The sequence below is a fragment of the Xiphophorus hellerii genome, chromosome 6, assembly GCF_003331165.1.
Source record: "Xiphophorus hellerii strain 12219 chromosome 6, Xiphophorus_hellerii-4.1, whole genome shotgun sequence".
Lineage (NCBI taxonomy): Eukaryota > Metazoa > Chordata > Actinopteri > Cyprinodontiformes > Poeciliidae > Xiphophorus > Xiphophorus hellerii.
The window spans coordinates 23,932,249-23,947,688 of NC_045677.1; the positions used below are offsets into that span (position 1 = coordinate 23,932,249).

Below are 15,440 nucleotides of genomic sequence, written 5' to 3' on the forward strand. Positions count from 1 at the left end.
TGCCCTCTTCAAGTGCAGCAAAGATAATGTAATGAAGTTTCATGTGCAATTATGACACATTTGAGCCGCATTTTGTTTATGGAACTACTTTTATGTAGTTTAAAATATGTGCAAATGTTACTGCATCTGTTTAGTTTTTAAAATTTGCATCATGTAGCCGACTGCTCTCATTTTGGGGGGAATAGAGCGTCAGTTTGCTGTCAAGTAGCTTGAGGGATTGTCAAGGATTGAAATGAGAATGGGCTCCGAGTCTCATTATGTGCTCAAACCAAACGATCTGACACACAGATCATTCAGAGAAGCAGACATGTGGGCGGTTTGTGGGTCAGTCTAATTCTGAAACTGAAATCCTGAAAAAGCAGACAATTTTGCAGGGTTTTTCTCTCTAGCTCGGATCCTATTCTAAACATTTATCTTAAGATTACTCTAAATAGATTCACCATCCACCAGCATTGCTGTCAATACCAAAACTCTGAACATGTTTTTGTCACAAGCTGCTTTTAGGTGCAATGTGTCACCTTCATGGTGACTTTTCATTTCCTAATGAGAATCTGCCTCCTTTTGAGCAGTAACTGTTCCTCACTAAATTGCAGAAGCTGCCCATGAAGGACATTTTGCTCAGCTTTTAAAACAAAGAGGAGCGGCAGCGTCATTGTTTCTTACAGTAACAGAAGCATTGTGGCTGCGATGGAGTGGATTTAAAAGTTACAGATCGTATTTTTAATCATTCATGTGGAGATTTCAGAAGGTTTTCCCATCTATGACATCAGCAGCAGAATTAGCTTCAAATGTTTCTCTATTAGACTCAAATCTGGCTGCTGCAGTTTTACTTAATGTCAGTCAAACACCAAAGAGCCAATAGACTCAGGATGAAGACTAATGAATGGATCGAATGATGTATGGATGGATGGATGGATGGATGGACAGTTGGATGGATGGATGGATGGACAGTTGGATGGATGGATGGACAGTCGGATGGATGGATGGATGGATGGACAGTAGGATGGATGGATGGACAGACAGTCGGATGGACGGATGGATGGATGGATGGATGGACAGTCGGATGGATGGATGGACAGTCGGATGGATGGATGGACAGTCGGATGGATGGATGGATGGATGGATGGACAGTTGGATGGATGGATGGATGGATGGACAGTCGGATGGATGGATGGATGGATGGATGGATGGATGGATGGATGGATGGACAGTCGGATGGATGGATGGATGGGTAGACAGTCGGATGGATGGACAGACAGTCGGATGGATGGATGGATGGATGGATGGATGGATGGGTAAATGAACATGTATTGATGGAAACCAACTAAATAAATATTACAGATTGTTAGTTTGTAACAAAATGATCCACCTAACAAACAAAACAACTTCCAGAACTCATAAATAAATAGTCATATAATAAAAATAATAATAATAATAATCAACCATTTTAAAATTTTTGATCTGAACCATAAAGATTGTTTAGTGAAATGATCTGTTATAAACCCCCAGCGATGGTCAACAATATCCTGCCAACTCATCCCAAAGGTCTCATCCGTTTCCGTTAGCTAACCGTCTTATGAAACGCATCAGAAACACCTTCAGAGCGCAGACTGAGCGCCGACTGGCCGCACCTTTCGGATCAGCTCTGTAAGCAGCTGTTCATCAGTTTTACATAACAACCTGCAGGGTGTGAAGTTTCAACCTTCAGTCTCTGTTTCTCACAGAGCTGCTAACTCTCTCAATCTGGCTGCTTGTGTGTTAACCAGGAAGTGTGTGGGCGATGACGCCTTTTCTTTCCTCGACTGATTGTGGGCCACTATGGTGGAGCTTACTTACAGACGACACTTTCTGGAAATTAAGCTGAAGAATACAGCTCTGTAAAAATGAAGAGCCCACTGCACTGAACCTCCTGGTTATTCCACCAAATATTGATTCCTGAACTCTTCCTGAGTTAAAACATCAGTATTGTTGTTTCTGAATGAATATTAACTTGTTTTCTTTCCATTATTTGAGGTCTGAACGCCCTGCATCTTTTTCCTTATTTTGACCATTTCTCATTTTTTGCAAGTAAATGCAAAATTATTTCTTGGGAATTTGTTGACAATTCCTCAATTTATTTTTATTTTCTCTCCAAGCTCCAAGATTTTTTCTTTAAGTGGGATATTTTTATAGTTCCATCTGGATCTCTAGTAAATATTTAAAGATTTTATTAAAATGTATTAAATGTAAGTCAGACTTCTGTGTGAACGGTTTACAGAGAATTACACTGCAAAAGTATATTTTTGGTCTGTTTTCTAGTGCAAATATCTTAGTAGACTTGACATAGGAAAAAACTAACTAATAGATTACCTTTCAGCAAGATATATATATACACTGTAACAAATTGTTGTATAAAAACGGCCAAAACTGAACAGTATCATACTGTTTCTATTGAAAACGGTACTGCACCGTGAAAAACAATGCATTCTGGGCAATTATTACTGTTTTTAATAAAATACTGTAATATACTGTGAGTAGCATTGCATTTTGGGAATGATGTTAGATTCAACGGCAAGGAGGCTCTTTAAACAGAACGCTACTGTATTTCTCAAGAAGGCACGTCGTTGTGACATGTGGAAGCAACCTCTAGAATTTTCTTTACAAGGACTATCCATTTGAATCCTGCATTTTATGAGCCAATCCGGTAAGTTGGAGCATAATTTATTTGTCAGATGTTGTCATGCAGTTGTCATTTTTAAGCAGACTGTAGCTGTTTGAAAGTTAGCTTAGTTAATCTGTCATGCTGTAATAAGGAAGCTAGCATAACATTATTTGATATATCTTGACCCTGACTCCTTAAGCATCATATGCTAATCTGAAATTACTGCATTTTCAGGCACTTTCTTGATATCAACCCTGAAAGAGGGACCAAGGCCAGCTGTGGCAAGATCGTCTCCAAGAGGACAGGAAAAACTGTTCAAAAGAAGTCGGTCACTGTCAACCCCTGTGTTTCAACTCTGCTAAAAAACCTCATGGACTTTGAGTGGAATTTCATATAGGTTAGTGAGAACTTTCTAACCAGGCTATAGATATTGTTGCCCCTCTGCGCAAAAACAAACAAACAAAAAACTATACAGGCATGAAGGCAACTTATCCCTGAACAGGAGTGTTCTTGAGAGATTTATTTTGGTTTCAAGGTCAGCATAATCTTAGACATCTCTTTTAATTTATAGCATAAATTTTGTTAAGGCTCCCACTTTCTGTTCTTCAGATGTAATTTGTAATTTTGACTGTACAGGCACAATGTTTAACTTATCTTGGCAGTGTGTTGTCAAATATTGTTTCATTGTTTTATCATTTGAAGTTGGAGCTCTGATTTTGCCCTAAAGGAAATTCAAGTCTAAATGTTTCATTTAAATTTTTATCAAACTAAAATTTGCAATTTTTTTCTATGCTTTAGATTGAAAGTTAAATGTTTCATTTGTTTTATGTTGCATCATATTGTTCCTCACTTCCACTAAAAGTAGTATTTTGTATTGAAAAAGTAGTGTGCTGAGTTGTACAATGGATTATTTCATAATTTCTTTCATACTTATTTTATTTCAGACTAATCAAAAGGCCACAATTCATGCTTTATTCAAAAACTCTTTAAATCAGTTAAGAAATTTATTTTACAAAATAGATGGTGATTTTCTTACTGTTTTTCCAGAATACGACTTACTTTGGGCAGTTTACCCTCAACATTCTTGTAGAAAAGGTTTAGGTTTAAGGCACACATACGTTGTCGTTTCAAAACCTTCTTCTTTATTATGTGGCCACTAAAGACTGTATATGAGTCAATGTTTGAGTTGGTTCTTTTTTTTTCCCAAATAAATGTTGGTTGACATGATGGAACTTACATTTTCTAAGTGTTTTTTTTATGTTTCTATTTTGTATTGGAAATTTACAGTAGTAAGCTGTATGTGAATTCAACAGTAATGATACCATAGAAAAACTGTAATATACTGGCAACACAGCTGCCAGTAGTCTACTGTAAATCTGATAAAAACAGCAATGTGCTGTAATCAAAAGATTTCTTTTGTGACAGTAATATACTGTAAAGTTGATTACAGTAAGGGTACTGTATAATTAACAGTAAAATGCTGGCAACCCTGCTGCCAGCATTTTACTGTAAAAATACAGGGCAATTTGTTACAGTGTAATAATTCCTTAATATTGATTAAAAAATACCTCTTCCATTGGTAGATTATTTCATTTGTAACATGGGAAAAAATGTCTTGTTATAAGTTAGCTTATCTGCCAATGGAACTAGAACTTTTTAATCAATATTAAGAAATTATTGACTTAAAACAAGCTCCTATATCTTGCTGAAAAGTTACTTGTAAGTTAGTTTTCTTTTATTTTAAGTGTAACAAGATATTTGCACTAAAAACTAGATCAAATCTACTTTGGTAAGATTTTGTGTTTTTGCAGTGTACTTCTGTAAAAAGCAGTGCACTGTTTCCAGAAGTAATAATGGACGCCGCCACCATCTATGGATCAATTTGAAGTTACTCAGCAATGAGAGCCGGAAAGATCATAACACAGCAAAGGAAGCGAATAAAAAGAAAGAGCAACTAAAAGCAACGGCCTTTTGTGGCGCATTGATTGCAGCTTCTGTAGAGAAGATTGGATGTGAAGTCAGAGCGAAGAAGAAATGTAGTACAATTTGAAGAGTACCCAAAATTGTACTCCAGTAATAGTAGCACTACTTCAACATATTTTTACTCAAGCAGAAGTAAAAAATAGCCGTCCAAAAAATTGCTCGAGAGTAAAAAAGCATTTGATTAAAAACGTATTAACCAAATACTGAGTAACTGATCAAATGATCAATCATTTAATATTTTTAAATTACATCATCAGATGGACCAAAATGTAAAGTTAAGTGGAAATGTTGGTATTTTAAGGACAAAAATGACAAGAATTCATATAAGTAACAAAAAATAACAATCAGGCAAAATAATTTTTTTTTTTCCAAATCAGTTTCTTTCATTAAAAAACGTCCAAAACTTTAACAAAACTGCAGGAGTGTGTCTGAGTCTGGTGAATGTTTGGTAGAAACATGTTTGTTTTTTATTCAGAGGGTAGAAAATCCAGAAGTTTTACTCAAGTAAGAGTAGAAATATTTTGTAATAAAATTACTCAAGTAAAAGTAAAAAGTACAGTGTAGTAAAAATATTCCTATAAGTAAATTTAAAAAAAAAAGTTACTCAAGTAAATGTAATTGAGTAAATGTAACTAGTTACCACTCATCTCTGCCTAGCAGTGATTGTTTGGGACTGTGGAGAAAACCCACACAACATTATTTCCTGCTGCATCTTCTCTGGTTAATGTTTTTCCATGTTTTTGCAGTTTGCATCCATTTTTGGATGATTGACTGAACAACGTTCAAACTCTGCTTTTAACTCCTAACTTGTCTTAATATAGTTGTTGTTATGCATTATGTTTTCTAAAAAAATCAATGAAGTCTTTCCACATTATGCTGACTATTTAGATTTTGCTTTTGAACCATAAGAAATGGAACGTTGACCAACATATCTGATGTGCGTTGATGATTTTAATGATGGCATTTGACAAAATGAAACAAAATGTAACTGGTTTTCACAATTGTTGACTCTATAATGTATTTTTTTCTAAAACATTTTCATTTTCTCCAACATCAGTTATTTTCACTGTAACATGACTAAAAAGAAGAAGAATATATGGCAGTAATAAGTTCTTGCAGCTTTACCAGCCACTTTCTGCCATGAAAATGGTGACTTAATACTTTAAATGCACCAATGCCTTTATTTCAGTTTGAACAGAGCGTTTTACAGGTCCTCACAAGTCCTTTATAATTACCGCATGTTACTGCTAATGAATAAAAAGCTGGTCTTACCGGCGACAGGCTCTTCAGAGGGAAACAGCTTGTTATCCAAAGTCATGCTGATGTTGCAGAAAACCTCCTCCTCATCTCGATCAGCATCCAGCTGAAACAGATGAAAGGAAAATAATATTAACTGTGGTGTTTAAAACTTTCTTGACGTTACCTTTTGTTGCTTCTCCCTTTGTTCCTGGCGGAGTTTGACAGATGAATAAGGCTTGAAATGAGCCGAGGGGCTCTGGGGTCGTTCTGCATTCAGAGCACACCGGAAGCTTTATGAACACTACATTAATTAGCTTCTCCTGGGTGTCGATCGGCCCCTTTCAGAGCCTTTAGAAGCCGGCTCGCTTCCTCTACATGATCAGGAAGAAAGAGGGCCGTGACGAATAAGGTTTCTGACTGAACTTGAGACTTCACTTGGCTAATCTGCTTCCAGGAGACCCTTGTATGCCATTCAGAAGAAATTACAGCAGCTGAAAGGCAAAAAGTGACCGCAGACTGTAGAAGGTGCCACAGTAAGACGGCAGTTTCATCTAAATGCACTGCAGTCTTTGATTACAACGAAATATTTAACCAAACAATTCACATGGATCTGTTTATCATGTCTATGCAGAAGATTTTGTTATAGTGGCTTAGAGAACAGGATCATTTACTCACAATTAGCCTGTTTATCTTAGCGTAGCTTAATCATATACAACTGTATTTTTAGCGCCGTTAAGCTAACTCTTCTACTACTTATCAACTTAAAGTGGAAATTATTTTACCATTATATTCTACAAATGGCAAACAGCTGTTTATTTATTCCCCTTTCAACTCACAGTTAGCCTGCTAAATTAGCGTAGCTTAACTACATACAACATTATTTTTAGCGCCGTTAAGCTAACTCTATTGAACTATCAACTTAAAGTGAAAATTATTCAACCATTATAGACTAAAAATTGCAAACATTGACTCCCTTTTCTACTCACAATTTAAGTGTTTATCTTAGAGTGGCTTAATTGTATACAACACTATTAGTATATTCACAATTAGCCTTTTTAGCATGGCTTAGTTTTATACAACTGTATTTTTAGTGCCGTAACGCTAACTCTATTCAAGTTATCAACTTAAAATGAAAATTGCTGAACCATTATAAACTACAAATATCAAACAACTGTTTTAATTACTTCCTTTTCTAGTCAAAATTACCCTGTTTAGCTTAACTGTGCATTTTAGCGAAGTTAAGCTGACTCTATTCAACTTAACTTAAAGTGAAAATAATTGAACGATTATAAACTATAAATTGCAAAGAACTGTCTACCCGCTTTTCTGCATTATGAAGCATTTTTTGTGCAGCAGTTTGAGGCTGCTATTTCTTCTTCTTATTATTATTATTAAACATCATATACATCAGCCTGCCGATGGGACTAAAGATGGAAATTAGCCATTTAGCTATAATCACATGTATATGCTTGTAAATGTTACTTAATACATAATGTTCCATTAAAAATAATATAAACTTGAAACAATCAACAACAACAAAAAAATATTAATGGCACTTATGAAACAACAAAAGGACCAGTCCTGTCACCTACTGACTTGAACTAATACTGAACTTCCTGCTGAATCTTCGTCAGGAGAGAAACTGGCTGCACACTCCAAACTTAAAGTAAGTGGTGACAGTGGGAGTCAGCAGAAATGTACAAAAAGGATAGAGCTTTACAGATGACAAGCTTCCTCTGGAGGTCACCATGGTAACAACAACCCCCCCACCAAAGGATGAGAGCCTGCATCTAAGTGTGAGATGCGTGGGAGACTCCCTGGAGTCTACCTGCAGAGGAGGAGGAGAGGGGATCAGGCTGAGCGTTACTCAGACAGGTCTGTGCCACCGGAGAACAACTCGCCGCGTTTCCCTTCACAGCCACAACCATCACCCTCAAAAAGGCCGATCCACGCAAATATACACCAGAGTCAAACATCATTCAACTTAGAGGTTTTTTAAATGTTTTCTTTCATTTTAATGTGTAAATGCCTGATTGTGAGAACAGAGGTGAAAATGTTCCCTGAGGTGCATCATTTTCATTAGCTGTGAATTCTTTGTTTATTAAACCGTTTAATCATTAATATTTTTCAGACTATACAGAACAAAATTAGCCTGAAAATAGTTTAAATTTTAAAAAATACCAAAATAACCAAATGCATACAAAACTCCCAGACATTTTTGAAGATGAATACAAAAAAAGTAAAGATTTAAATGTGACCTATTATGCTTCCTTGAACAGGTTAGCTAAGGTCTATGAGCTACAAAAAACTTGTTCATTACTTTTTTTGCACAACATCATTTTTAGATAAGATTTTATTTTGGCCTATTTTGAGCTGTTTTAGGGCATCTTGTCTCTTTAAATCCAAATAATCTCCTGGCCACATCCCCTAACTCAACGTTTGTACTCGCATGTTAAAATGGCTGCAAACAGATGCACAATTATACAACCGTGCATCTTTGAAAAGCAGAAGTAGAGCCTCGTGCACAGCCAATAAAAATGCAGCAAGTGGTTTCTGAATAGTTAGACGATGACAAAACACTTGTCTTTTCCAGCAGCCATTGTACTGCATATAAACTTCAAATGTAGTTTTACATTTGATCAGTAAAACTAACTGATCAAATGTGCTGGAGCTCCACTTGGGTTGCTAGGTGACGGGCTCTCAATACCAGCCCAGTTTTACTCATCAGACTGATGTCTATGTGTTAAAAAATAACTAATATTGAACTATACCGATATTGATGCAAATATATTGTGCATACCTGTTTTAAACAGTACTGTAGCATCTTTAAGCTTACTAAAAATCTATTATTAGCAAATAAAAAGTCAGCATTATAATATTTTTACTTTTACACATAGTTCAGATTAACATTTGTAATCGCAAACATCTCGAAACAAGAAGAAGATTTGAGGAAAACAGTCGAGTATTTCACACAGAGCTTTAAGCAGCATCTCCTTCTGTACTGTAAAGCTATTCCTGTTCTTTCAGTGCAATCTGTTTGATCATACAGCTATTTTTACTTTTTGGGAGGTTCTCAAACAGTTGAAGTTAAATATAAATGAGAAGCTGTCAAGGATTTATATTTGACTCAAACGTTTGTTTAGGATGTTTAGAAATGGATTTAACGATTGAACGATATTGTTAGTTTATCTCCAGAACAGGATTTCATAATAAAATGCTTCACAGACATCTGAAAACAAACCAGAAATGCCTCCTGTGTTTGTTTACATCTGCCTGGATTCTGACGTCATGCAGGCAGGGAAGCGTTGAGCTCACTCGGGGAATATTTAATTAGCTCAGCCAGATTTCCTAGAATGACACGACGGCTTCAATCCTGGCCTCAACAAACAATTATCTCCACTCTCTGCAATTTGCAGTTGGTGCCTTCAGAGATCAATAGATGCTTGTGTGAGCAACTATTGTTGGTATAAAAAAACAACAACAAACCCCCCCAGCTGCTTAAATGTAACGTTTGAGGTGGGAAACTTTGTGAAAACAGAATATTTCAAACACTGTTGAACATGTTGTTTTAAGTGGAAAAGAGACGAACAATTAATGGACTTGTTTTAATCCAGCAGTGATTTACATCCAGTGTTTATAAGAGAAGTCGAAGCTCCACACACCAGAGTCTGACATTGAAATAAAACAAGCTACTCTAATAACGAAGGCCTCCACTGGGCAGAACAATTAAGACTCACACATTAGTTCATGCATGAGTTTAGGAGCCATTAGGACTCGCAGCTGAGATTTTTCCAATTATATCCTCTGGTTATTACGATACAGAGGAGGATTAGGGCCACTGGGAAAACAATCAGACTCTTTTTCCCTCCGAATCCTGAATTTAATCTGAGAATTCTGACTTTAATCTGTCAATCCGGATTTAATCCATATATTCAGATTTTAATCTGTGAATTCTGACTTTTCTCAAAATACATACTTTTTCCTCATAATTTTGACTTTAATCTGAGAATTCTCGTAATTTTGACTTTAATCTGAGAATTCTGACTGTAATCTGAGAATTCTGACTTTAATCTGAGAATTCTGACTTTAATCTGAGAATTCTGACTGTAATCTGAGAATTCTGACTTTAATCTGAGAATTCTGACTTTAATCTGTGAAATCTGACTTTAATATGTGAAATCTGACTTTGTTCAGAATTCCCTTTTTTTTCTCATAATTTTGAATTGAACAAAAAAAAAAGATTTCTCCTGTCTTAAGTCTCACTGAAATATGCTCAGAATCAATCAATCAATCAATCAATCAATCAATCAATCAATCAATCAATCAATCAATCAATCAATCATGTTTTATTAATAAGTAAAGATAAGGTTGAGCTGTTAATCCAACACATAATATTTTGAGATTTCTTTATTGTTTATATAGCAACTGTCATGGCTTTGGCCTTAAAATTTGAGGGATTATTGGTAAAATTTGAACAGTTTTATTGGGTCGAAGACGAAGGAAGATTTAAATCAACAAACTGGAAGACTGTTTCCTTATGATTTACTTTAAAGTAAAATAAATCAAAAACCAAGTTGTTCAGGAGCTGAAAAGCTAAAAATAATTAAGAGACAAACCATTTCTTTGACCAAAAAGTGAATCCATTTTTCAGAGTTTTCAGAAGTACAGATGTATATTTGGAAGAGAAGGCTTCACTTCGGATTTTGAACAACCTCACAGATAACGCCGAACGTAATTATTACTATTATTACTTTAAGAGCGCTTCTGTTTCTGACAGCCTTTTGATTTCTGAGGCGTAAAACGAAGTGATTGCAGGGGAGATTTGATGAACCAGACAGACTCTGAGAGCGAAGACGAGTGATGCTGTTTGTTCCACGGTCGCCTGACAGAAAGTGGCAACAGCAATTTACAGCAGGTTCATGCCATCGATAAGGCCTCAAAATGTTCAAATCACAGAGCGAGGACTGCAGACGTGCTTTCATTTACAGCTGTAAAAGGAGAGGAAATTGGGTTTACGCCAGGTGTTTCTACAGAAATACAGCGTTTGGGAGAAAAGAAGAAGAAGAAAACTTATTGGAAAGGACTTTTAAGATAAAACAAGTTGCCCATCAACTGATCAAATATTTGAAACTATGAACCCAAAACCCCCCAAAAGGAATAGCTTAGACATGTTTTATCTGAGTGACATTGGAAGATCTCAGGACAGTCCAGATTGTTTCCTCCCTCGTTATAAAATTAAAAGTTCTTCCAGTTTGGTTGGTTCTCCTCCCTTTCAAAGTCTGTGATGAAGATGTTTTTTACTCTACTAGATACCACATTATGGTTATTGTGTTGCAGTTGGCTTCAGAAAAGGTTTTATTTTGGGTTGAGGATCTGTCTGGACAGCCCACTAGATGCTCCAGTTCAACATGGCGGACATTTTTTTTTGTCCTACAAAGACCAGGATCTTTAAATTGACCTGTTATGCTTCTTTGGAGCGGTTAAGATGGGTCTATGAGTTACATAAAACAAGTTTCTTACATTTTCTTTAAATACAATCATTCTTAGATGATGAGATTTTACTCTGAGCAGTTCTGCCTATTTTGAGCTCCTTTCACGTTGAGCCGTTTTAGGGCGTCTTTTCACTTTAAATCCATATAATCTGCTGCTGGCCACGACCTCAATTCAGTGTTTACAGTCGCATCTGAAAATGGCTGAAAAAAGATGGGGAATTATACAACGGTACATCTTTGAAAAGCAGAAGCAAAGCCTCCTGCACAACCAACAGCAGGTGGTTTCTGAATAGTAAGTCAACAACATAACAATTGTCTTTTCCAGCAGCCATTGTACAGTGCATACAGCGGTAAAAATCAAAACACGCAGTAGTTGCCTTTAAAGTTCTGCGTTGGATATTTAAACCAGACGTTTCACTGAAATGAAAACGGTTGACGACACAAAGCAGATTCAGTCGCTGTGCCTTCATTCTCCATTTAATATTTTATTTCCCAGTTTTTCTTGAGAACAAGGTGGTAGTACTTTTATTTTTTCTCTGCTGTTTTTATGCCGCCTTCTCGCTTACTACACGAGTCAGTTTCGAATGTTGCCTTAACAAACAGTTACAGTTTAAACTTTCAGTGTGTCTTTATGTTTACCGTATCACGAATGATTTACGTGAATGGTCTGTGAAGTCAGTGTGTGAATGGTAACACACGTCGACTTCACAGAAAGATGAGGTTTAAAGTGAATCAAGAAGTTGTTTGTGTTGTAGCCTTGGGGAAAACAACAGTTTTTAATTCATGTTTTGTTGCTAAAAGGTTTATCAGAATTCTTTTGACACTAAATTGATTTTCTTTTATCAAGGTTGATTCAGACTTCACTAAATACTCAAAAACATCACAAAAAACTAGCCAACATGTCAAAGAATATAAACCATTTAGTAATTTAACCACTAAATGAAGCAACTTTTATTATTTGAGCCTGTCACATATTTTATTATTGTTAGAACTGTTTCATTACCTTGACAGGATTCTTATGTTTTAACAAGCTTTAAAGGATTTACTTTTCCTTTATAGATTTTGAATTTAATGAAATGTAGAAATTCTGAAGCGTAAATGATATGTATATAACTCATATTGCCTGGAACAATTGCAAGAATAAAAGAGATAAAACGGTGAGTAATTTGTGAGAGGTAAATTTTTTATGGGACAGATTAAGAAGAATGTTTCATTATTAAAGAGATGCAACCCTGCAGAATAAGTGATTTAGTGTCTTAATTAGGCAGACTCCGTTGGCAACTGCACAAAGGATTTGGAGAGATGTGAAGCAGAAAATTATTTCCCACTTCAGTTTAACTTCTAAAAAAATTATTATATGTGCTAAAATGAGAAACTGTATTTCTTTTGGATTCTGAAGTCTTGAGTCAAAATTTATTAGTTGCAAATTTACAAAGTGACTCTTGCATGTTTACAAAAAAGCCTGCTGCAAATAACAGCTATTTATTCCTGAAGTATTGTTTATAACATGAAATATAATTATAATAGTAAAAAAATAATCTCTGCTTTTACCTTTAAACGATTGACATCAGGCTTTGGTAAGGTTTCAAAACGTTTGATTTATGGAGCTCGGATTACAGACATGTTTATCACAAAACGTCTGCATTTAAAGTACTGCAGGATCAGGGCCTCTGTTTCTTTTTTGCACAATCTGTGCAGGTTCTGGTTCTGCTGGAGCTTTCTTCCTGTTACAGGGGAGGTTTTTCTCTCCACTGTCGCTACATGCATGCTCAGTCTGAGGAATTGCTACAAAAATCGACAAAACGCAAACAATTATCTACTGTCACCAAGTCCAGGGGAAATGAATGTTGCAATTCTTTTGCTCTGTTTCCATTGACCATAAAACTGAAGAAATCGAAATTACAAAAACAAATTTGCTTCGGCCATATTGAAATAGTATTTCGCAAAATTGCAATGGAAACACTTTTTTTTTGCATCAAACGAGTCACATGATCAACAACCAGCTGTTACTTCTGACGGAAATGACAAAGAAGACGACAGGAAGTGGTTGGAGGATGATGGTTTATTTTAGTTTTTTTTTTTGCACAATGTGCAGCTGGCTCATAAAAAGTTGTAATTCAAATACGTCAAATCCATAGTTCTTCTGTAAAATCACTGACTACAATTTCCCCAAACGCAGCTTCATGTAGCCGCTCTGAAGTAAAAGAGGTTTGTTGCTCCAACGCCTGAATCAAACACTAACATCTCCTTTGATGGCTGATAGATGATGAACGCTGGCGCCATGATTTTTTATGATTTGGATCGAAAACAGATTAAACTAATTTGAACTATGAACTGAACTTGATGTTTGATAACTAGATGGATTGTCTGTGTCTGAATTGAAATGACTTTCTTGTAAAATGACAATATTTGTTGTGAATTGGCGCTATATAAATTAAACTTTAAGTTTAATTAGGGTTTGTAGGTTTTTAATGTTGAGTTTTATGTTTTTGTTCTGATTTCTTGTTTTCCCCACTCTGACCTGTGGTTTGTCCTAATTAGTTGCTCTCTCCTCACACCTGCTCCTTACTGTGTTAATCGTGCCACCTGCTAAGAGCCCCTCTCGATCCTCACCCGGTGTAAATATGACAGCAAGAGAAAAACAGCGAGAATCTCGTTGTTTTAGTCTGTGACTTCAACTTCTTTGCTGCTTGAATAACAATTTTCATCATCACGCCTGTGTCACCACATGCCTCCATTCAGGTTCCACAATTTTATGATAATCTGAAAATGTGAGATTCAGTGCAAACACCAACACATCCAGTTATCTAAATCTCACATCCTGTGACATCTTAAGGTTTTTCTCCTGGGTCACACAGGCATTTCCAGCCCTCTGTTCTCTGCACACATAGCGGGGATCTCAAGAAGCAAATACAACTTTTCATGAATACTAAAACCAAAGTCCAGAGAAATGCCGTACAGGTGAAGGAAATGGCTTCATGACAAACATGGATATTGCACAGGTGCAGGTTGTTGGAAACAAAGTGAGTTCACGAGAGGCTGGAAGAATAGAAATATGAAAAAGCAATGAAGAAACAAAAGACTTTCTGTAGATTTGAAGAAGAAATTGTCTAATTTATGTTAGTTTCAAAGTGAATTCTTTGAAACTAACATAAATAAAAAACTATCCTTTCACAACAGAGGGATAACACGGGTTGGAAATGATATCTATCCATCATTTCCAAGCCATTTCTTCCAAACATACAAACAAAACAGTTTTTATGAGAATTGGGATTTTTTCTCTTTGCCTCTTCATTGACTCTTGCTTACATTTAATTTAGCAAGGCATAAAAGTATTGTTTTTATTCCTATCAAGTTATTTTGTTGGTTCCAAAGATGTGCACTTTTCTTGTACCTATTTTTCACAAATGACTTCAGTTTTCAGTTGGAGATATTATTTAGTTAACATTTTTTTATTAGGGTTATGGTTAGATGCAAACTTTTCCACCTGACATTTTTGACAAATAAGAGCTTCGTCCCTCGTTTTACATGCTAATATGTATCTTTTATTTTCTTTTTTTCAGCTAAGAAGAGCTTGATTTAAAAGTTTTTTAAAAGTATCTTTAATAATTTAAATAGGTATTTCAAACAGTGTTGTTTTTAAAATGTAAATATATCAATTTTTTTTCTTTTGTATCTCTCTCTCTCTCTCTCTCTCATATATATACAGTATATCCTGGTTGTATTACTGTGCAGACAATTTAGTCTGCACAGTTTAGTCACCAGAATGTGTTGAACTCGTATTGATATGTTGTATGAATTCAGTCAACTATGCGCTGCAGACAAGATATTGACAACCTATTCCTGCACCACATAACCCCCATTTTTAAAAAAAAAATCTGAGCTATTACCTTAGCATAACCAGAATGAGCTACACTTGTGTGTCTACGATAGACTTAACCATTGAAAACATTTGTTATCACCAACAGAACAAGAATATTTAGACTTCCTTGTGTCAAACAAATTTCAGATTTTTAGTCGTTGCAGACAGAAATCAACACTAATGTGTTATCCACTGTAGATTGTGATGAACTTTTCAAACTCAA

At 35.6% G+C, this 15,440-nt stretch overlaps 1 protein-coding gene across 1 annotated transcript in view; it reads right to left on the bottom strand.

Moving 5' to 3' along the window:
* Nucleotides 1-15,440, bottom strand: part of ak5 (adenylate kinase 5) — a 103,083-nt gene that overhangs the window by 41,551 nt on the left and 46,092 nt on the right. Inside the window, exon 7 of the mRNA XM_032564968.1 lies at nt 5,897-5,987. Coding sequence (XP_032420859.1) covers nt 5,897-5,987 — 91 coding nt within the window. The remainder of the gene's footprint in view (nt 1-5,896; nt 5,988-15,440) is intronic.